Source organism: Nannospalax galili, unplaced genomic scaffold (assembly GCF_000622305.1).
Source record: "Nannospalax galili isolate Female #2095 unplaced genomic scaffold, S.galili_v1.0 scaffold25, whole genome shotgun sequence".
Taxonomy (NCBI): Eukaryota; Metazoa; Chordata; class Mammalia; order Rodentia; family Spalacidae; genus Nannospalax; species Nannospalax galili.
Genome location: NW_008355642.1, coordinates 1215190 through 1237277, shown reverse-complemented (window position 1 = coordinate 1237277; position 22088 = coordinate 1215190). Strand labels below are relative to the sequence as shown.

The 22088-nt window shown below is 36.7% G+C and overlaps 1 protein-coding gene across 12 annotated transcripts in view; it reads right to left on the bottom strand.

Annotated features, from left to right (window-relative positions):
• Positions 1-21607, bottom strand: part of Chrdl1 (chordin like 1) — a 115945-nt gene extending 94338 nt beyond the window's left edge. For 3 of the 12 annotated variants that reach the window (XM_029556048.1, XM_017803147.2, XM_008852950.1), the window contains exons 1-2: positions 21158-21607; positions 17333-17481 (exon numbers count right to left, since the gene is read on the bottom strand). In XM_029556048.1, coding sequence (XP_029411908.1) covers positions 17333-17481; positions 21158-21309 — 301 coding nt within the window. In that variant the 5' untranslated portion in view covers positions 21310-21607. Of the gene's footprint in view, positions 1-17332; positions 17482-21100 lie in introns of all 12 variants that reach the window. The other 9 variants (XM_029556049.1, XM_029556046.1, XM_029556045.1 and 6 more) reach the window with 6 other exon arrangements.
• Positions 21608-22088: the final 481 nt, after the last annotated feature.

The window sequence follows — 22088 nt, the reverse complement described above, 5'->3', positions numbered from 1 at the left end:
AATCAAAATTATTCTTTGAAAGACAGAGTTAAGAAAATGAAGAGAAAATCCATAGACTGAGAGAAAATATTTATTCAAAATTACATTTCTGATTAAATTATGTAAAAAATGAAGAATCAGACAAGAAAACATACAATTCAATTTTAAAAATGGAATACAAACTTTACCAACTAGATACAGACGTGAAGCAGATCATTAATATTTAGGTAAATACAAACTGACCATAAGATATCAATGCCCAAATATTAGCATGGCTAAATTTAAATAACATGACGTGACAATTCCAAGTATTAATGAAGATGTGACACACCTAGAACTCCCATACTTTATTGATAGTATAGACACTGGAGAATGCAATTTTGACGAGTTCTCTTTTTCTTCCTTTTTTCTGCTTTCAGTCCTGAGGGTCAAACATACGACCTGAAACACACTAGGCCGGCTCTTCATCATTTAACTACACTGCAGTCCCATTTTTCTTTTAAATTTTGACAGAGGATTTCACTAATTTACTGAGGTTGGCCTCGAATTTGCTCTGTAATCCAAAAGGGTCTTGAATTTTAATCCTCCTGCTACAACTTTCCAAATAGCTAAAATTACAATTTTGCACCAGCAGACGTAGCTTTCACAGATTGGTATAAAGTCAAACATGCACTTAATAGGCATTCTGTCACCCCATTCCTATTTATTTAATCCAAGATAAATGAAAAATCATATTCAAACAAAGTCTGTACCTAAATATTTTAAATGGCTTAATTATCACTATCAAACCTTGTAATCAGCACCAATATCTTCTAGTTGATGAATGTGTAAACATCTGAACAATGGACTATTAGTCAGTAGTTAAAAAGAACACGTACGGCTGATCCTTAGAAACACTGACAAATCTCAGAGATACTATGCTAAAAGAAAAAGTCACTCAAAGCTGATATACATATTGGAAAAGGTAAATTTACAGAAGTAAAGCTTACTTAAATTTGCTGCTAAGAACTGAGGTGGAGGCAAGGACTTGACTATTACAAAGGGCAAACTTTAAGCTTTTGAGGGTGATGAAGACATTTTATATGCCAAATGTGGTGTTTTCTATAAGGCAGAATGCATTTATCAAAACTATTCTAAAAGAGGGAGGTTTTTCTGTATGCAGACTATATATTAGTAAAACAACAATTAAAAATAATACAGAAAAAATAAAAATCACAAAATTTTACAACTAAAAAGTAGTCAATTTTATATCGTAATAATGTCTCTCCAATATTTTCTTTTTCAAATACATTTTGATCTTTTAGGATAATTTTAGGTTTCAAAAAAATTGAGCAAAAGGTTTAAATACTTCTTTTTCTACCTTCGCTGTCACTTACCTATCATACTGATTTCTTGTACTACTGTGGTACATTTTCTCTGATTGCTTAACCAGTGTTGATTCCTTAGTATCAACTGAAATACACGACTTGCATATCATGATACACGATACTCTTTGTTTTGTGCAGTCCTATGTATTTTGACACGTAGATGTTATAAATTAATTATTATAACATCATATACTGTAGCTTCACTGCCCTGAATTCCCTCCATGTTCTTTTTTTTAACGTGTATGCGTGTATTGCCTGCACGTAGGAAAGTGCACCCGTGTCATGCAATGCCCACGGAGGTCAGAAGAGGCTGTCGGATCCCCTGGAACTGGAGTTAAGGACAGGGCAGTTGTTAGCTTTTATGTGGGTGCTGGGATTCGAACCTGGGTCTTTTGCAAAAACAACCAGTGTTCTTAACCGCTGAGCCATCTCTCCAGCCCCCTCCCTCTTTATTCTGATGTTCATCTCTACCTCTTCCACTGCCCCAACTCCAGGAAATCATTAATCTTTTTATTTTCTATAGTTTTGCCCTTTCTAGACTGTCATATCCTTTGTATCATAGGATATATAGCCTTTAAAATTATCTTCATTCACTTATATATATTTTAAGTTCCTGCAACAGCTTTTTAAGACTTAATATTAGCAGCTCATTTATTTTTGGTTTTGAATAGTGTTCCATTATATGGCTGCACCAAAACCTGTTCACCTATTGAGGGAAAATTTATTCTCTTCCTATTTTTAGAAACTGTGAATAAAGATTCCATAAGCACTGACATACAGGATTTTGTGAGGACACAAATTTTAAACTCATTTATGTCATAAGTAAGAATACAGTTCCTGAGTCATATTGTAAGGCAAGGTTTACTTCTAAAAGAAATGGAAAGATTTCCTTTCAAACTGTCTTTACCATTTTTACATTCCCGCAGAAAGGAAAGAATAGTTCCACAGCCTCACAGCCATTTGTAATCCTCAATGTTTTGGCGATTCTAATAAGTGTATAATGGTATCTTTTGTTGTTTCTTAATGGCATATAATTTGAGCATCTCTTTACATACTTACTTACCATCTGTATAACTTTTTTTGTGTGAAGTGTCTCTCAGATACTTTATCCATTTACTAATCGGGCTGCTCAAGCTCAGCTCTCTTGTTGACTTTTGGAGTTTATTATATATTCTGAGTACAGTTCCTTTATAAGCACACTGCAAATGCACAGATCTTGGCTTGTCCATCCATTCACTTATAATGTATTCTTCAGAGCAGAATGCTTTACCTTTAAAGCAGTCCCATTTACCAATTTTCTTTGCTGGATCATGGGTTTGAATTTGTACCTAAAAACTCATTACCCAGTATAAGTCTCCCAAATTTTCTGCTCTATTATCTCCTAGAAGTTTTATATTGGTGTTTAAAAGGATAACCTTTTTCTGATGAATTGTCTCTGATCCTTTAGTGAAAAAATTCATTTTCTACATTTGTATCTGTGTGTTTATGCATTCTGTGTTATGTTCTGTTCATCCACTTGACCATTCTGTCACCAAGCTACACGGTTTTCCTTACTGTAGCTTTATGTTAGCCCTTGAAATTATGTACAGTCAGTACTCTGATACTGTTTTTTTATCCTTCAATACTGTGTTGGCTATTAAGGATACTTTGCTTTATTGTAGACACTTTATAATGAGGTAAGAAATGACAACCTGACAATAGTGTGTCTTTGTAGCCATAAACATAAAATATCTTTCTGTTTAGTTTGTTTCCTTCACCAGAGTTTGTAGTTTTCCTCACAAACATCTTGAATATAATTTGGTAGATTGATTCCTACATATTTGCTTGCATTTAGTACTACTGTAAATGGCACTGATTTTTTTTTTTTTTGTCTTTTTTTGAGATAGGATCTCCCTGTAGCCCCAGCTGGCCTGGATTCACTATGGAGACCAGGCTGGCCTTGAATTCACACAGATCTGCCTGCCTCTGCTTCCCAAGTGCGGGAATTAAAGGCCTGTGCTACCACACCTGGCTTGGCATTGATTTTCTTGACATGTAATTCCATGTGTTCGCTGATAGTATTTAGAAAAAAAAATGCTTCTGTATATTAAATTTTTATCTTTTAAACTTGCTCTAATAACTTATTAATTGCAGAAACTTTTGTGTCATTGTTAATTCTTTAGGATTTTTAAAGATTCATTTTATTTTATGAGTGGGGCATGGTGGCACACGCCTTTAATCCCAGCACTCAGGAGGCAGAGGCTGGAGTATCTATGTGAGTTCAAGGCCAGCCTGGTCTACACAGTGAGTTCCAGGCCATGAAGGCTACAAGAAGATCCTGTCTCGAAAAGACCCCAAAAATTCATTTTAATTTTATTTTGTGTGTGTGTGTGTGTGTGTGTGTGTGTGTGTGTGTGCGAGTGTGTGTGTGTCTGTCTAGCTGTCTGTTGGTAGATTGATCTGTCTATGTGTGCATATGTGCACTTGTGCGTGGCTACATGTACATGAGGACCAAAAAGAATGTAAGATTCCTTGGAGTTGGAGTTACAGGTTGTTGTGCACTGCCCAGAGTAGGTGCTGGAAACCAAACTTCAGTCCTCTGTAAGAGGAGCAAGTGTTCTTAGCCACTGAGCCATTTTCTAGTACCTCCTCGGGATTTTTTTATATGGTACCTACACCATCTTTGAACAACAGTAGTTTTATTTCTTCTTTCAGTCTGTATACGTTACTTTTCATTAGTTAGAGCATCTAGTATAAGGTACAATCAAAGTAATGACAGTGGATGTTATTTCCTTGTTCTTGATCTTAGCAGGAAAGCATCTAGTTTCTCAGCATTAAGTATGATACTGACTATTATTTGTCAATGAGGGAAGTTCCCCCTCTAGCCCCAATTTCCTGGATACTGTGTGGTTTTATCAAAAGACTGTTTTTTGGGTTTTTTTTTTTTTTTTGGTCTTTTTGAGACAGGGTCTCCCTGTAGCCCCAGCTGTCCTGGAACTCACTATGTAGACCAGGCTGGCCTTGAACTCACAGAGATCCGCCTCTGCCTCCCCAAGTTCTGGGATTAAAGGCATGTGCTAACATGCCCGGCCGTGCATCTATTGATGTAATCATGGATCATATTTTTTTCAGCCTGTTGGATGTAACAGAATATCTTTTTTGAATTATCTATTTAATAACAACATGATTAGAAGAAGCAGTTCATTACATCAGCATTGACATATTCAATAACAACTTCCAGAGCAAAGACACATCTTTTTCAAAATTGGCTGTAAATTTTTAGGTTCACAGTTTAATTAATACAGTTATACAATATTGTACTCAGTATAAACCCATAAATATAAGAAAGAAAATTGAATGAGGTTTTAACCTTTAAAAAAGATCTCTATTTCATTTTAAAATGTACTGTTTCATACAGAAAAACTCATTTTTTTCATACAGAAAAATTCATTTTTAATGCAATTAACACTAAGATGTTTGCACATGCGTTTCTGATCTCTATATATCTGATTATTATTAGTCACAGTTGGTTACTTTCTGAGCTCCTTGGCACCTGAGCATGGATATAAAATCATCAGGTAGATTTCAGTGGTAATGTTTTTCACCTCTACTAATTAACATGAAGCAAATTTTTATGCTTCTTCCTCAAATATAACTCATTTTTGTTGATTTTTTGTGTGTATATTTCATACAGAACCTCCGAAACAATCGTATTCATCTATATACCCACATCCTAAATGGCACCCTCCCATAGGCCCCCCACCCCCATAGAGCCCATATACTCTGTGACAGAATATCTTAACTGCTTGTTTTAAGTGTTGCAACAGACTTGCATACCAGCAATAAATTCCACTTGGTTGTGTTAAAGAATACTTTTCATACATAGTTTGACTCAAATTACTAGTTTTTTTAAAAATTATTTTTATGTTTTATGTGTGCACATGATATATGCGGGTACCCATAGAGGCCAGAAAAGGGTGTCAGATCACCTGGAGATGAAATTTCAGGGAGTCGTGAGCCACCCAAATATGGTGCTGGAAAATGAACTCTGGTTCTCTGCAAGAGTAGCAAGCACTCTTAACTACTGAGCCATCTCTCCAGCCTCTCAATTAACACATGTCTTAAGTATGCTTGCATTTCTATTCATGAGAGGTATTGGTCTACTCTTTTCTTGTAATTTCTTTGCCTAGTTTTGATGTTAGGGAAATGCAGCTGTCATAGAATGAGTTAGGACATTCTCCTTCAGCTTCTGGAACACATTGTAGAGAATTCATATAATATCATCTTTAAATATTTCATGCAATTAACCAATGAACTCTTTGGGGACCAGTGATTTCCATTTTGGAATGAACTATTTATTGTTTCTATTTCTTTAATAAAGGGAAGAATTTTAATTTAAGCTTCATTCATCAGTTCTTTTAAGCATTATGCCTTTGGTTTTTTATCTTCAAGATGTCACTGTCAAAGTCATAATCACCTAAAATTTTTCCCACATTGTTTCTTTGGTTCTTGTTCTGCTTTACATTTTACATTAAGGTCAGTGTTCCACACTGAGCTTTTGGTGAAGTAAGTTATATGGTATATTTCTTTCCTTAAAAATATTTTAGTTTTTATTTTTATTTTATATGTATGAGTGTATTGCCTGTATGTATGTGATTGCACCTGTGTCGTGCAATGCCCACGGAGGTCAGAAGAGGGCTTTGGATTCCCCTGGAACTGGAGTTACTGATAATAAAAAGTATCAGTTTTATTTTTCCATTATTTAACTGCCAATGTTCTCAGCAACTAAAATATTCTCCATTTGTCATTCTCACTCACTGATAATAGGAAGATATATTAGTGCACCTTTTCTGTAACGCAATTTGGCAATATAGGTAAAAATTTGAAAATATACAAAACCTTTGATCCATGAAATCTGCTTCTAAGAAATTATATTAAGAAAACGACCAGTGTTGCATCGAAGAATATCTATCATGGGACTTTTTAAAAGACAGAAATTGATACAACACAATAGCCCAAATAGGAAATTGCTCAGTAAGTTATGATTTGGCTACATATTGATATAGAATAACGTCCATAGCCATAGACTATGGGGAAACAATGTCAATGACCTTCCAACGTCACATGATGTTAATTTTGTAATGTAAGTTTTGTATGCATATGCATGATGTATCAGTAAAAAGCCAGGACTTTAAAAAAAAAAAAAGCTAGGCGTTACCAGTTTCCAATCTGAAACACAAAGAGCTTCAAAGTTTTTGTTTCTGTTTTCACAAGAAAATTCTTGAATTAACCAAAAACTAATAACTCTTCTTCATTTCAGTCACATGGGAAATAGAACTAAAAAGAATATAGATAGGGAAGGAAGAAACAAAATGACATGATAGTATATGTAGAAAATTCTAAAGTACCAAGATTAACATATAAAAATCCTTTGCTTCCTTATATACCAGTAATGAACAAGAGGAATTTGAAATAAACACGTATAAAGCCAGTTACATTAACATCCTCAAAATTGAATATATATATGTATATATATCCGACAAAATATATATGATGCATTTAATGAAAGCTACAAGATGTTGATGAAAACCTAAAAATAAAATAAGTGGAGAGATAATCCATGTTTGTGGGTTGAAATATTAACATTGTCATGATGTCAGTTTTTCATAATTTAATTTAGAGGTTAGTACTACTCAAAATTCTAGCAGGTCTTCTTGTGGATATTGACAGAGTGACTCTCAAATTTGTAAGAAAAGGAAAAAGCATGGAACAACAACAAACTCTAGAGAAAGAACAACGTCACGGGTCAATACTACCTGACTTCAAGACTTACTATATATGCTGTACGACACTGGAAAACAAGTAGATGAATAGAACATAACAGGAAGCCCAGAAAATTACCCACATAAACACTGTCAGACAATGTTTCTAACTTGTTTTCTTCTTTCTAACAAAGAAGAAAATACAAATGAAATGGGAAGAAGGATAGTGTTTTCAATAGATGGTATTTGAATAACTGAACACTTCCATCCCCAAATAAAATATATACAAATAAATTAAGAAATATGCCATAGGAGCTGGAGAGATGGCTCAGCAATTAGAAACATTGATTGGTCTTGCAGAGGACCTGGGTTCAATTCCCAACACCCATGTGGTTTAGTATGTAATCATCTTCAGTAATCATTTTTGTTTCCAATTTTAGGGCATTACCATTTTCATTAACAAGTCATTGTTGAACTATAGTTCTTGAGTGAGAATCGGTACTCAGAACCATATTTTCACTGAAAGACTACAAAAATATAAATTAAAAAAAATCAACAGTTTTTCCACAGAACATGTGTGCTTTTCAGGCCAGTCTAGAAATAAGACTTTCTTATACAGACACAACTTAGAAATATGTAAAATATTGTAATAATCCCAGAATATTTGTCTATTGAGAGATGATCATGAATTTCCCATAACCAATGTCTAAATGAGGCTCCCTACCTTCTACATTTTAGTGAGATGATGTTAATAAACGTAGAGCATTACTGACAATGACTTAGGTGACTTACATTCAATTTATTTCTGTGTTTCAGAAATAATCAGTATCCTTGGAAGCAAATCCACAAGCATTGCTCCTTTCAGTGGCACTATTAGTCTAGCATAGTCATACATATCTGAGGCTATTAATACTTGAATTTAAGGAACTTAGAAATTATTTTGTCCAGTTAAAAGTATAGCACAAATTAAAATGGAACTTGTATGTTACGCATTTTATTATTTTCTTGCTTAGATTAATGCACTCCTAAGTCTAACCTATTTAAAATATCAACCTATTTAAAATTATCATTTTTCATTATCAAGTTGGATGAATTTTTGCTATCAACTATGGTCTGCATGTTAGGATGATTTACCTCCATTTTCTCAGATGATTGACTTGGATAAGAGGAAGTAAACACCTTTGATGGACTAAGCAATCACTAAAATAGAACCTAAGAAAGTGTGCATTTCTGAACATTTATGCATTCTAAAACATTTCATTCAAAATGAATCAATGGGATGGCTCAGTGGGCTGCCAAGCCTAAGGGTCTCAATTCAATCCCTCAGATCCATACGGTGGAAGGGGAGAATAAACTCCCACAATTTGACCCCCCCCACACACAAATAAAATAAATGAAAAAATGTTTTTAAAATAACATGCAAAATGATATGGATGGCAGAGAGTTTATTTTGAACTGTATCTGCACCAGTGACAACGTGTTAAGTTTAAAACAGTAAAACAGCTCTCTTGAAATATAGAAATCTTGTTGGGAAGACAAGATTATTCTAGTTAAAAGTTCTTTTTCATTCTTCTTAAACATACCAGCCTTTTCCTCAAATGCTCACATAGCATTGAATCCACATTATTATCACAGTGTCTTCCAAACTATACTATTTGAGGATACAAATATCTTACTCAAACACTAATTGCTGATAGAAACCTGATCCTAATGCAAATATAATGGTCTTACATCACCTGTGGAGTCTTCCTATCTCAATTGCACATGATTTAGCTAGCTATGCCCAAGAGTTCCTAGATGGAAAAAAATTCAGGGACCAGGGGCAAGCAAGGATCTGAAGAGTAACATCGTCATTGGTGCTATTAAACAATATTCCAGTAGTTATACACACTGAAGTACCTAACAAAATTAAGATTAATAATTAAGCTTAAATGTCTAAAATGGAGTGGTTATTAGCACAATTATCCAGGTTTCTCCATGAACACACCAGAAAATTATCAATTTTCAGAAACTATCATAAAATAAATTCACCATATGCTTTTAAGCTTGGAATTTAAAAGTTTTTTACACCATCCAGGAAAGAATTTAATGAGTTCTGATGTATAACCAAGCACACCTAGAATCTCAGCACATAATCTTGGAGAAGTTTAATGAGCTGATTTTCTTGAAATGAAGATGTTTTACCAATGTCTGGCCTATTTAAAGAAAAAAAGTACAGGAATTCCTTGCTCATCTCTGAGAGATATCAGCTGAAGAATGGATGGGCTTATTCCTAAATACTGGTATCTGAAAGTCCCAAAAGAATTCAACTAATATGTGAAATGGACCTTCAACCTATATCATTATAGCTAATTTTCAAATAGCTCAGCTGACCTTAATTAGAAGTGAAAAATCCTGCTCTTTTAGTGGCCCCTGTTAACAGAAACAACAAATACAAAAACAGTAACAGAGATGTTCCACTATGCCATCAAGGCTTTGCCCAATCATTACTGCCCATTTCCCAAGATTAGATCAAAAGGTCAATAACGCCATTACTAGTCCAAAGGCAAGAAAACATTCCCACGAACTGTTTTGGATAACAGCTCTTACTGTAGACACATCACTATGTCAGTATCACAATAATATTTATTCTATTATAACACATATGGTCAGTGGAAAGGAAGAAATGAATCTTTGCTATGAATTATGTGGAGTGGACACACCAAGCAAACAAATTCCTTTTTAAGTATTAATGTCTTTTTATAAGCTCCTAGATGAGTAAAAAAGGAGAAAGGCATAAGTACTTTTCTGCTGTCATTTATCAAACTTGAAGCATAATAGGAAGGGGAACATACAGTAGTTACATAGCTTTTTTTTCTTATTTCTCTATCATGAGGTTTCTAGAGTTGAAGATTCTGTCAGATTCCCTCAGGACTTTAAGACTTCATTTCCAGTTGTGAAAAAACAGTAAAAAAGGAAATCCAGGAAAAAAGTCAAATTCCTCATTCTGTGGTTACAGCTTATTCTCTCATCCAGAAACTCATTATCTTATTCATATTTGCTGGATCATTTGCCTTAAGTTAATTCAACTTTCTATTTATATAAAATATTCTGCACATAAAATGTCCCTCTCATTTCTCATCACTTTCTTTGTGGCTATTCCAGATTTCTGAAATAGGTATACAAAGTCAATTGAAGAAAAGGATCTACAGTTCAAAGAAGTTTGACACACTGCAAGGTAACACCATTGGTTAAGATGAAAAGCAAGATATACCATGAAATTTCAATTCATTGTGCCCTTCTATCTCTTATTAGCATGGATAACTGAGAGTGGATGGAATTCTCATTAGCCTTTCTATGAGGCCATGGGGAGATCCTTTTACAGAAAGGCTACTTGGCTGGTGAAACCTGACCTGAAATTTTTTCTGGCTAAAATAATCTGTTCCATGTCATATGGCATAGGACTTTGGGCAAAAATCCAAGTTCTTGTTTAAAAAAAATATCCTTCCTATCAGCACCTCAGCATCACAAGTCTTAGCTAAAGGAGACCTTCTGTTTGGTTGGGAATATTTTCTATTTGCTCAAGAGTACAAGTTGGGCTTTTGGTTGAACTTTTTACAATAGAATCAAATTTACATCCTGTGCAAATGTAAACTGCCCAACTTTTACTTCAGACAACATGAGGATGTATGTATATTTTTAGTGAGTTTTAGAGACTCTAAATGTGAATTGACACAAAAAAATACTGACCAAAATTGGTTTCAGAACAGTGTTTCATGTTAGTAAAATAATATGTATGTGTAGCTGAACTTGGAATAAAAAGGACTGCAAAAACAAATATACACTAAATGACTATGATATCCACATATTGAGATTACTGTTGTCTTTTTCTTATAAGTTTACGTATTTTCTGCATGTTTAGCAATAAGCATTTATTCTTAAATCAGAAAAAATACCATGTTAATATAAAAGTTGCTTGGGCATCTAACAGCTTATATTAGTCTAATGCACATATTAGGCATTCATTTATTTAATGTTTCAGTGTTCTATCTTTCAATTAACTGATGTCACTAAAAATTAAAATATCTATATCCTATTTACTCACCACTTGTGGAAAGACTTTTATTGAGTTACAATTTAATTTCTGCCCTATTCTGTTACAGATTGTTAATAAAGAAATGTAAACAGACAATTCCTCTTCTCCTCCTTCTTCCTCTTCTTCAACCAAGCTTACAGTTCTACTTGTACCACCCAGAATGTGCTTTATTTAAGTATCTCATGATCAACACAGCTTAACTGGTAGATAAGAGATGAAAATAGTCTATAGACACAACTGTCATTTTTCAAGAAACCCAAATTTTTTCATTTTATTCTGTCAGCAGGTGTAAGGCAAATGTAGAGTAAAACTTCTGTCATGTACCAAATTAAATACTAAATGTACTGACTTTTCCTTCTTCAGATAGTTTCTACTTTAGTTCTCTTTTAAAATAATTATCTTCTATCTAGCCTTTCACTTTTTAAACAAGGTAGAATATTCTTGGAAACAACCAGGCTATAACTCTTATTGAATAAAATTATTTTTACAGTGATCTTTATGATAGGACTAAAAGTCCAGGTTGTGTCCTCCAAATACCCAATCACTTATGTTTTAAGTAGCTGCTACATGAAAAAAATCTGTGCTTGTCTTCAAGAAGAGGACCTTGCTTCCTCAAAGAATTTGCAAGTACAAAGTTGTATATTCAAGAGAATATTGGATTTGGAGGTCTGGATTTTAGTTGTGATTCTGGCTGGGACTTGTAATAGTGATCTATCTGTGTAACAAGTCCTTTGATCCCATTTTGTTTTGATTCTTCATCTCAAAATTTGGAAGACCATATAACTTGGTTTATAAGAGTTTCTTTATGGCTACCATTTATTAAAAGCTAATCTTGGGGCTGGAGAGATTGCTCAGTGGTTAAGAGCACTGACTGTTCTTGCAGAAGACCTGGGTTTGAATCACAACACCCACATGGCAGCTAACAACTGTCCATAACTCCAGTTCCAGGGGACCCAACAGCCTCTTCTGTCCTCCGTGGGCATTGCATGACACATGTGCACTTACTTACATACAGGCATAACACTCATACACATAAAATAAAAATTAAAAAAAAGAAAGCTAATCTTTCCAGGGTGGTGGCACATACCTTTAATCCCAGCACTTAGGAGGCAGAGGCCTGCAGATCTTTGTAACCTTGAGGACAGCTGTTTTACATAGCAATATTCAGGCCAATTGGGGCTATGGGGAGAACTTGTCTCAAAAAATAAAAATACATAAATAAATAAATAAATAAAGGAAGGAAGGGAAGGAGGAATGAAGGAAGAGAAAGAATGTGAACCTTGTGCCAGCCAATATGCAAATGACTCTGATAGTTGTGATGGTTTATCTTGTCAAATTGATAAGATTTAGAAACACTATGGAAACAAACCTCAGGATAGGTTTGTAAGGGATATTCTGGATTAGTTTAACTGAGGTGAGAACACCTACCCTAACTGTGGGCAGCATCACTTCCTGGGCTAAGGTCCCTGTCTGAATAAAAAGGAGAAAGTGAATTGAACAGCAGCATTCATCGCTCTCTGCTTCCTGACTAGAGTCTATATGACCAGCTTTCTGTTGCCATGCTCTCCCCGCCGTGATCAATATACCCCCTAAACTGTAAGTCAAAATAAATCGAGAAAAGTAACTAAGACAATGGTGATCACTATCTCCTTGTACTGATGAGAAAACTGAAAGCACAGAAAGTAACATTCCCATGGTACGTAAGAGCTAAGGGTTGTAGAGCTAAGGGTTGAATTCAGGCTAACTCCAAAGTCACCATGCTTCCATCCAGAATAAAAATAATTAAGAATATACTTTGAAATATATTGAGCTTTCTACCTTGGGGTGAAGGGTGACACAGTGTGTCATTCTGTTAGTCCAGTTTGGCTTTAAATTCACAATCATCCTGCCTCAGCCTCCCTAGGGCTTGAATTACAAGCCTCTGCGCCATGTCTGACAAAGTTACCTGACTTTAAAGTATTCTTTCTTCTACTTCCATCTATGTAAACGTTAAAAGAATTAATAAATCCTCTCTTTGCTTATTTTCAATATTTAACATTTTAGATATTCACCCCAAATACCAAGGGGTGTCTAGAAAACTTATGCATCACTGTCTGGGTTTCACTAGAGACATGGTAAACAGCCATAGGACCATAACTTGCATATCTCCAACTCTCTAAGTATCTTCTTCCTTCTCTTCACTATCTTGGTGACTTGCCTTTCCTGAGAATTCTAGAGTCCCACTTTAATGCAAACATGAATATTTGAAAGCTTTACTCTGAGAAGAAAAATGAGCAAGAATCTATTCTCTTTAACATTCAGTTTATTCTCCTCATAGAACAGGAATGGGTCCATGAGACACATTTTTGTCTCCAGAACCTCTACCAGATTTCATATAGTCTGGCCCATTAGAAACATGCAATAAAACTTTCTTAACAACTCAACTCTTCACTTCACTTTAACCAATAGTTCATTACCTAAATGAAATCTGCCAAAAGGGGCAAGCTCCATTTGTCTCATATTTGCATGAATATTATGCTGTGAATTGTTACACTCCTCTGAACTTCAAAAGAACTTCCTGGCCCCATTGACTACAGCTTTAACAACAGAGCATAATTGATTTATAGAAAGATCTTTCCTTGGCAAAAGACCTCAAACTTTGCTGATGCTGGACAGTAACAAACATTTTATTTAAGCAACAAATAGCTCATTCATCCATTGCAGTGCACCATTAGTATTTCCTGGTGTCCTTAGCCTGTCTTTCTGCTTGTAAGGGCCACTATAACTACGGCTAATTAGCCATCAGCAAGTGGCAACACAGGCCTCATCACTGCTTGTGAAAAGAGGTTTATGCATACAAAGCATTTTTTTCTAAATCCCTTCAGAATTCTACACTAATTGAGAGAGGATCTTTCAAAATAATGGCACCCAACACATTCTTCTCTGGTGTCCCAGATAGAAGAGTAAGCACTCTCTTTGACTTAGAAGATTATATTCAAACCAGCACATGAAAGATTAAAAACCTGAGGCTTCCTTGAGTAAAATAAAGACAGGTAGTATGGACAGATGAAAAGGTTTAGTACTTCTATTCTTACACATTTCCTGAAGTTTTTTTTTCATCTTTATAAAATAACCCTCTTTTTTTTTTTTTTTTTTGGTCTTTTTCAGAAGGTGATGCCCTGTAGCCACAGCTGGCCTGCAAATTACTATGTAGACCAAGCTGGCCTGGAGCTCTCACAGAGTTCTGCCTGCCTCTGCCACCCTATTAAAGGCATTCACCACATCCGGCTAATAACACTCTTTTTCTTTTACTCCCATTCCATTCTCCTGTACTAGACAGTAAAAATGCAGGAAACGAGATGGACTTTTACCTTGAAGGGCTTTTTCCTGTTGTAAAAGTTTTACTTACCAATTGAGGACACTTTGGAATAGATAGATATAAAACGATCAAAACCAGAATTCATGAATCTACCATCCAGAGATTTAAAACTAATTCTCTGTTGCATGCCATATAAGAATATAAAAAATTTCATATGGCATAAAGAATTATGGATAAACTCCAGAAGAAAATACAGGAATATAGAGTGGGGAAGACCTTCCAGCAAACAAGAAATTCAGTAGCCATATTGGAAATGAATACAGATCTGACTAAACAAAATTTTAAAAGCAGTATAAAAATATAACTGACACAAGTACAGTTTGGAATAACAAAAAGCTCGTATATTTTTATATATGAATATCACAAGAAGCCCCAAATAAATATACAGAATTTAGAAGAAGTCTGATTAAACCAAAATATTATTGAAATGAAATATAATTCCCATAATTAAGGTGATCCTCCAATACATAGATTAATAGCAATCTTGGTAAAGGAATTTTTAAATGGATATTCACACATAGGTCATAGGAACTTATTGAAGTATAATTTACCAGAAGTTACCAAGATTAAAACTGAACATACACTTTGACAAATAATTCCTCACAAATAGTTGCATTAGCATCTAAAGTATTTCAATAATGCCCTTATAATGTCAAAAGCAGGAACCCATACACCTACAAATAGAGGTTAGTTAAATAAGCTATAGAACATTCATGCAATTGAAAATTATGTAGGTATTAGAAACATATGGTTTAGTTACACTGAAATGTTCTGACATAAACAGCTATCTTATATCATGTAGGTTCCACATACGAGATAAAATATACTTGTCTTTTTGAACTATAATTGGAGAATCTCTTTCCCAGGACCACCAATTTTTCAGTAAGCTGTGTTCTTAATTGTAGCGTAATATATATAGTACTCAGAACATTTCAATAACTGTGGTTCAGTGGACTGACATTTCCACTGCCGCTAACGTCTCTCTGTTAGTGCAGCATTATAAATCTTCTGTGTATGTCTATCTGTGTGTGAAGGCAACATTCATAGGACATATGTTGTTTTGATTTCCTCTTTAGTTGTGATGACTTTGCATATCTGTGATTTGGGTGTGGTCACGCGGAATGGTAGTCGAGAATGACACTGATCTTGGCCTCACTCACCATCTGACTATAATCCTGAAATATTAGACCAGAACTAGTGCCTTAGACCATCCATTGAGTAATTACTTTAACTTCAACTAATATTAAAATTACTTGAGACATACTCATTGGTACAAGGAAGCATTAGACAGTATTAGTTTGGGGTTCTTAAATGATGTTTCTTTGCTTTGTCAACAAAACTCGAAGTTTCATGGGCAATATTCCTCAGTGCATTGTAAGTAGGGAAGACCCACAAGAAGAGTTGGCCTATTGAGAATTACAGGATTTCCATAAGTAACAGGCTGTAAAGGAAGGTTTTCATTTTTTTTACGATATGAGGGATTTTTAAGCCTTACTGATTGTGTATTGAGCTGAGAATGAACTGACAGCATTTCTATCACATGCACTAAAGTAAAAAGAGGATTTCTGGAAACAGGTCCTGACATGGACTATATTGTGGGAGAAGAGGGCAGTAATTTGAGAAATACAGTGGGAAAAGCTGATTCAAGTTTCCTTTGAGAGACTGTTCCCTGCTATGCTACCAGTTGTGATGAAGTCATTTTAGATACCAAAATAGATTACTCATGCTTAAAGTACGAAACCCCCAAGATGAAGACGATTTGTTATGAAAATCACAATGTGGTAGAAACATACTTAATGGTAGAAAGGCCTTGGTATCACCATCCATGTCAGCAAGCCTTCTGCCACTTATACTGATAGAGAACATATTTAAGAGATAGGTTTCAGATGCTGCTGCAGCTCCTACCAAGAATATTTTCACAGCTCCTTCCCATGAATAAGTTCGGTGGAGCATAGAATGCCCCATGTTGGACCAATTCCAGTTTGTGCTTCTGTTTGATGCTGCCCTGAAGGGGAACTAGAGTTCTGGGTTTCCCTCAAATTTAGAGCAAGCATCTACGTTAGAAGTGACTGCAAGTGGCCTAAAGAAGATGAGGTTCACATTGTACAAAGGCAGAAGAAAGCTTGTAACAAGAACAGATATGTCAATAGCAACAAAGAGGGTTAATTACACCTCAGCCCCTTGAGCCACTCTGATTTCTCTGATGTGTTAGTTCATTATATGGATCACAGCCTTTCTAGAAATATTCCCTGGGTTTCCATGGACTTTCCTTTTAATAAATGCCATCTAACTTGCTAACAGTTCTTAGAAACTAAATTCTGTAATAGACTTTTCATCTGAACGCACTTTACATGAAGGTTTCCTCCTTCATTGGCTTTCAGAATTAGGGATAGGCAGAGCCTCCTTTTCTTTTCTTCTTTGTTACTCTTTTTCATAAACTGAAACCTTCACTGAAGAGTCAAACATATAGGAAAAAATCCAGCTCATCTGACAAACATTTCTAGAGTTACATAAAATGGAATGACATTTGTACAGTTTAGAACAGGAAGGTGAAGATGGGGCTAATCAGTCATGTGTTCTATGAGAAGAAAACTCTATGATAATCAGTAAAACAGCCTCTGATTTAGTTGACCTGATCCAAAGCTCTCATTTTTTAAATCAACTCATGCACAAACAAGTTAATATTCATTTGCTTCTCACAGAATAATAGCATGGCCACATTTGAGCTAAACCATAAATCTACAGATTATAACCACATTTTCAAAAAATTATAAAGGAAGTATGTGATTTTTTTAAAACTCAAGACACTTACGTTTTACTTGCTCTGTTTTGCTTCCTTCTAGGAAAATAAAGAACAACAGCAAGGAAAAGACATATTTCATGCCTCCCATTTTCCACTTTTTTCTTCTTTGAGTTACTGCAAAAGGCAGTTCAGGACCTCCAGCGGGCTGTGTACTCACACTGTTAAAAAGAAAACAGAAAGAAGAAATTAAAACAGATCCCTGTTAGCTAATAAAATCAATGACATGCTTCTAACTTGCTGGGGAAAAAAAAAACAACACTGAAGAATTTACCTAAGTGCAAGCATTGTTTGCCTGCATAAGACAAAGGACTTGCCTCTCTTGTCTTGTAAAGATTATGGGAGGAAATTCACATGAGTGAGTATGAATTCCTGTCCAACAATGAGTCTAAATCATTACAAGCAAGTCACAGGAAAATAAAAATAAATTTGGAAATCCTTTCTAAGGAAATTTTAGTGGATTTCTCAGGAGATTTTGGTTTTGGTGTGCGAGTATGGTGGTAGAGAATAGGGAACCTGGAGATTACAAAAAGGCTACTTTGGCAAACAAGGTAAAAGTAGTAAGCATTTGACTGACTCCAGCAATTTCTGGAATGAAAGTTAAGTATTCTTAGCTTCAGACTACTGTTATCATTAATCCTTCACAGATTAAACACCCATTGATCAGTGTTTCTCTTGTGTCCCCTATGAGATATAGGATCTACACTTTGGGTGCTTATGTTGCAAAAGATAGATGCAATTAGGAAATGCATAGAATTCAACATCTGAGAAGTTTCATTGCTTAGAGTATTTCAGGCATATTCCTTCCCATGAAGTCCATTGTGAAAGAAAATGTAAAGTGTGTAATTTTAAGTGAAATTGGTCAAATTGAAATGGATCATTCAATTTCTGCCACCCTCCAAAAGATGGTTAAAGCAACTGTAGTTCTTCAAAAATAGAAATTGGTATTTCAAGTGTAATGGATGGAAATCCTAAGCCTTTGGAGCCTTAGAAAATAGAATTTGCTGTACTTTTATCCAGTCACAACTATTTTCCATACACTTTGGAGTTTATAAAATTCTTCCAACAGGAGATTGGAGGATATGTAAGTATTCTAGAAACACTGCTTTCAGTCAGGGGTTAACCCTGAATAGGAACTAAGCACAATGATATTTTCAGAGAGTCCAACATAAGTATTGAACATAAAGTATCTGAAGGAAAGGATTGTAAGATGCTCATTTTGGACATTCGACTCTATTTGGGCTCTGAAGGCAATGCACAGATTTTATTTTAAATGCTATGAAGTTGCCATGATCATTCAAAATCCATTATTTCAGCCAGACTTGCTGATGCACACTTGTAATCCCAGTATACTTAGGAGGCAGAGACATGAGGATCATTTTAAGTTCAAGGCCAGCTAGAGTTACATAGAGAAACTTTGCCTCAAAACACCAAAAAGCTCCCATTGTTTCATATTATGAATATATGGACACCTAAGTAAGAATAAACTTATCCTAGAAAATCATATGGGCTATCTGGGAGATTTGTAGTACCCAGATCTGCTTTCTTTCTTGACCCCCCACGCCCCAGCTCCTTATGAAAACGACACATTCTCCTAGGGTGTGTTCCTAAACTTGTAGAAGCCTGGGCTCTGATGTTCTCATCTCTTATGTGAGTTTGTGATCCATTTTAAATCACTCACTGTACTGTGAGACCGACCGGATTCCTTTGAAAAGCATTTTCAATAACAGTTTTAATACAGCCATCCACCTCAATGAAGTTCTTCCTGAGTCTACTTTAATAAGTTTATCCCTCCAAACCTCCAAAATACAGAGATTTTTAACTGCTGAAGTTTAATTTATCACATTCATATATGGACCTCAGGGGGTACTTTTGAAACCATGGCTTTTGAGTATCTCCATGCAAAAATCAACAGGGTTGTTTTTCTTGTACAATGGTTGGGTGAATTGGTGAACAGTAGCATTGCTTCATAACTTAAGTTGGCAAGAAAATGGCCCTTAGAATTTTTTGCTTTTCTTGGGTCCCAACTAAGGTTATAAGCAAATAGAAAAGTTGGTGACTAGAGAGCAATTAATCTCTTTTGGCATTCCTGTCATCGGTGTGGCCTCCCAGGCGGTGATGGAGAACATCAGAAAATGAATCGTTTTATAAATATTCATTTTTGATTTACAAGATCCTAAAGTCTTGCCTTTGTATTCTGTGCAGAAATATGAACTGAGAAGGGTTCCCTTCCAAGAGCTCTTCACTATTCAATTTCTTTTTATTCTTTTACCTTTTTTATTGGGGGCAGGAGGTATTTCAAGACATTGGTTAGAACTTTAGCAATAAACACAAGCTTCGCTCGGCAAACATCCGTCGTTTATTCATGCAAAGAGCCAAACTGTCCCTAATTTTTCAAATTATACTTTGACCCAGTTAACTGGAGTTATTTCTGCATTAACTCTCTGTCTGCTTCACACAGGCTGTTGTGCCATTGAACTTGAGCTGGCTCTTTTACACGTTACATAGAAATGTTGGGCAGGCGGTGGGTGATCTAGCACCCATGAAGACAGGAACAAAGAAAACAAATCCCTGAAAATAATCCTGAGGTGAGGATGGGAGGGGAGAGTGCTTAAGATTTATAAGAGGTTGAGAAATGTGTCAGACATCCAGGGAAAGGCAACAGTTCAGGTGCCTCCAGGAAACCAACATTCACACTATTCCTCTGCATCAAGCAAAAGACCAATTGCTTTTTGCTTAGCTCTAACTCTAAGGCCATCTGGACCCACTCTCAGAAAAGGTCTCCTGGGTAGAACAGAACTGGAAACATTGCCAAAGGAAAGTCAAAGGATATACACATGTCAGCTACCCCTTCACACCCCATAGTGTCTCTTTAATGATCTCAAGTGAGGCTTAACTGACCTTGTAATTTCAATCCCTATCATCTGTGAGACGGCCCTTAGAATAGCAATTTTCTTTCTGACAAACAAGAAGAAAGACACTGAAGACTTCAGCCCTTGTCCATCAACTTAAATCATCTCCCCATACTACCTCTCAGCAACAAAAGCTCAGTTAACTCCTGGTGGATTGCCACTGAAAGATGGCAGTTTGAGTCAAGGGTATTTCTTGTCAGGGGCAAAGCCTTTCTCCCTGTTTCTGATTGACAAAGAATACCTTGCTTCTGGCTTGCAAAATACCTTCTTTGGAGGTATCACTGCATTTTATACCATACAGCTACACCTTCAAAATCAGTAGGGTGTGGTGGGGAGAAGAGGAAACCAGAGTTGACTTAGTGGCAGAGCTGGAAGGTAGATTTTCCAGGCCCTGAATTCTAGCAGTCCTACTTTGTTTTCTAAACCTAGAATCTCAAATTCTGACCCCAGAGGTCTGGGCCTGAAAAGAAGGATGCCCAGAGGAGACCGGAACCTCTCCTCTTTGTCCACCCCATTTCTTTCAGGATAGTGTGTGTCTGTCCATTGCACTTCAGTAAATGAGCAAACAGGCTCTCTCTACACATGCAATAATAAAGGAGAGCGCAAAACCTGTAGGCAGCTGGGCAGGGAGTGCCTGATTTGCCTCTGGAAGCCTAGAAGTATTACAAAGAGTACAAATGTAGGCCAAAGAGGGAGAGGCGAGTCGTGGGTTCAAATCCAGAGACCCCAGTCTGTCTCATGGGGTACCTTGGGATCTACCTCCATCCCAGCATCTGGGCCACAGAACTGGTTGGAATGGCAGGTCCCAGAGTTCAAGGCGTTCTTCTGGAAAATCAGGGGCATCTTTAGGCAACAGAAGGCACTTTACCTGTGCAAAGACTGGAAAGGGAGGTGGAGGGAAAGGCATCTGGCACTGCTCACTGACCTGGGCACTGGCCTCCTCCGTCTGCCACGCTTGCGCGCGCTCTGAGCTCCCCGGGGCGCTCCTCTGAGGTCTGGGGCTCGCAGGTTGTGGCGAGAGCTGGAGTGCGCGCGAGGGGGGAGGGGGGACTCAAAAGTGGGTGGGAGGAAAAACATCACCGCCCTCGCACGAGGGAGCACCCGCTCGTTCGGCTCCAGGGGGCAGAGCCAAAGCGCGGGTGCGGCGGCCCGAGGCCACCTGCCCACCCGTCTGCCCGCTCCCCGCTTGGCCTGAAAGGCGGGTCGCTTGGCGCTGGCGGGAAGTCCGCCTGCACGCAGTCTCTGCAAGCACGCAGCCCTTCTTGGTCCCTGTACTAAGATTGTATTCCTACTCCCAGGAATTGAAAGTTAGAGAACCCGGAGAAAGTGTGAGGCTCAGACGGCACTTTCCCATCACGCAGCGCCCCCACCACACACCCCTCCTCTGGCTAGTCTAGCGTTGGGGTCTTAAAGGGACCGCACATCTTCTCCAGCCTCTCCTCCTCTGCTGTGCATGCCTCTTAGATCTCCCCACCTCTGGCTCTCACACTAAAAACTAAACTTTCCTCTCCTGGTTGCACCACAACTTCTCTTACAGGGAACGACTTTTCCTTCTGCACCTGGTCTGTTCCTGAGCCTGTGTTCTGTATGCAAATTGAGCAGACCCCCACAAATTAAGCCCTAACATACTTTTATCAGTGCAGGGCATTTCACATATCCTCACTGTGGAAAGTGACAAAAGTTTGGTGTCTTTATAAGGGGGATGTGCATTCACGAAGTGAGCTGAGGGGATGTGGAAATCTTTCTGCCATAAAGATATCTCCCAATTCCCATGGAAAAGGCCCGTACTAATTGTTAAGTATTTTGAAGAAAACACAGTGTGGCCTACCATCACCACCTCTGCTTTAGCAGTACTT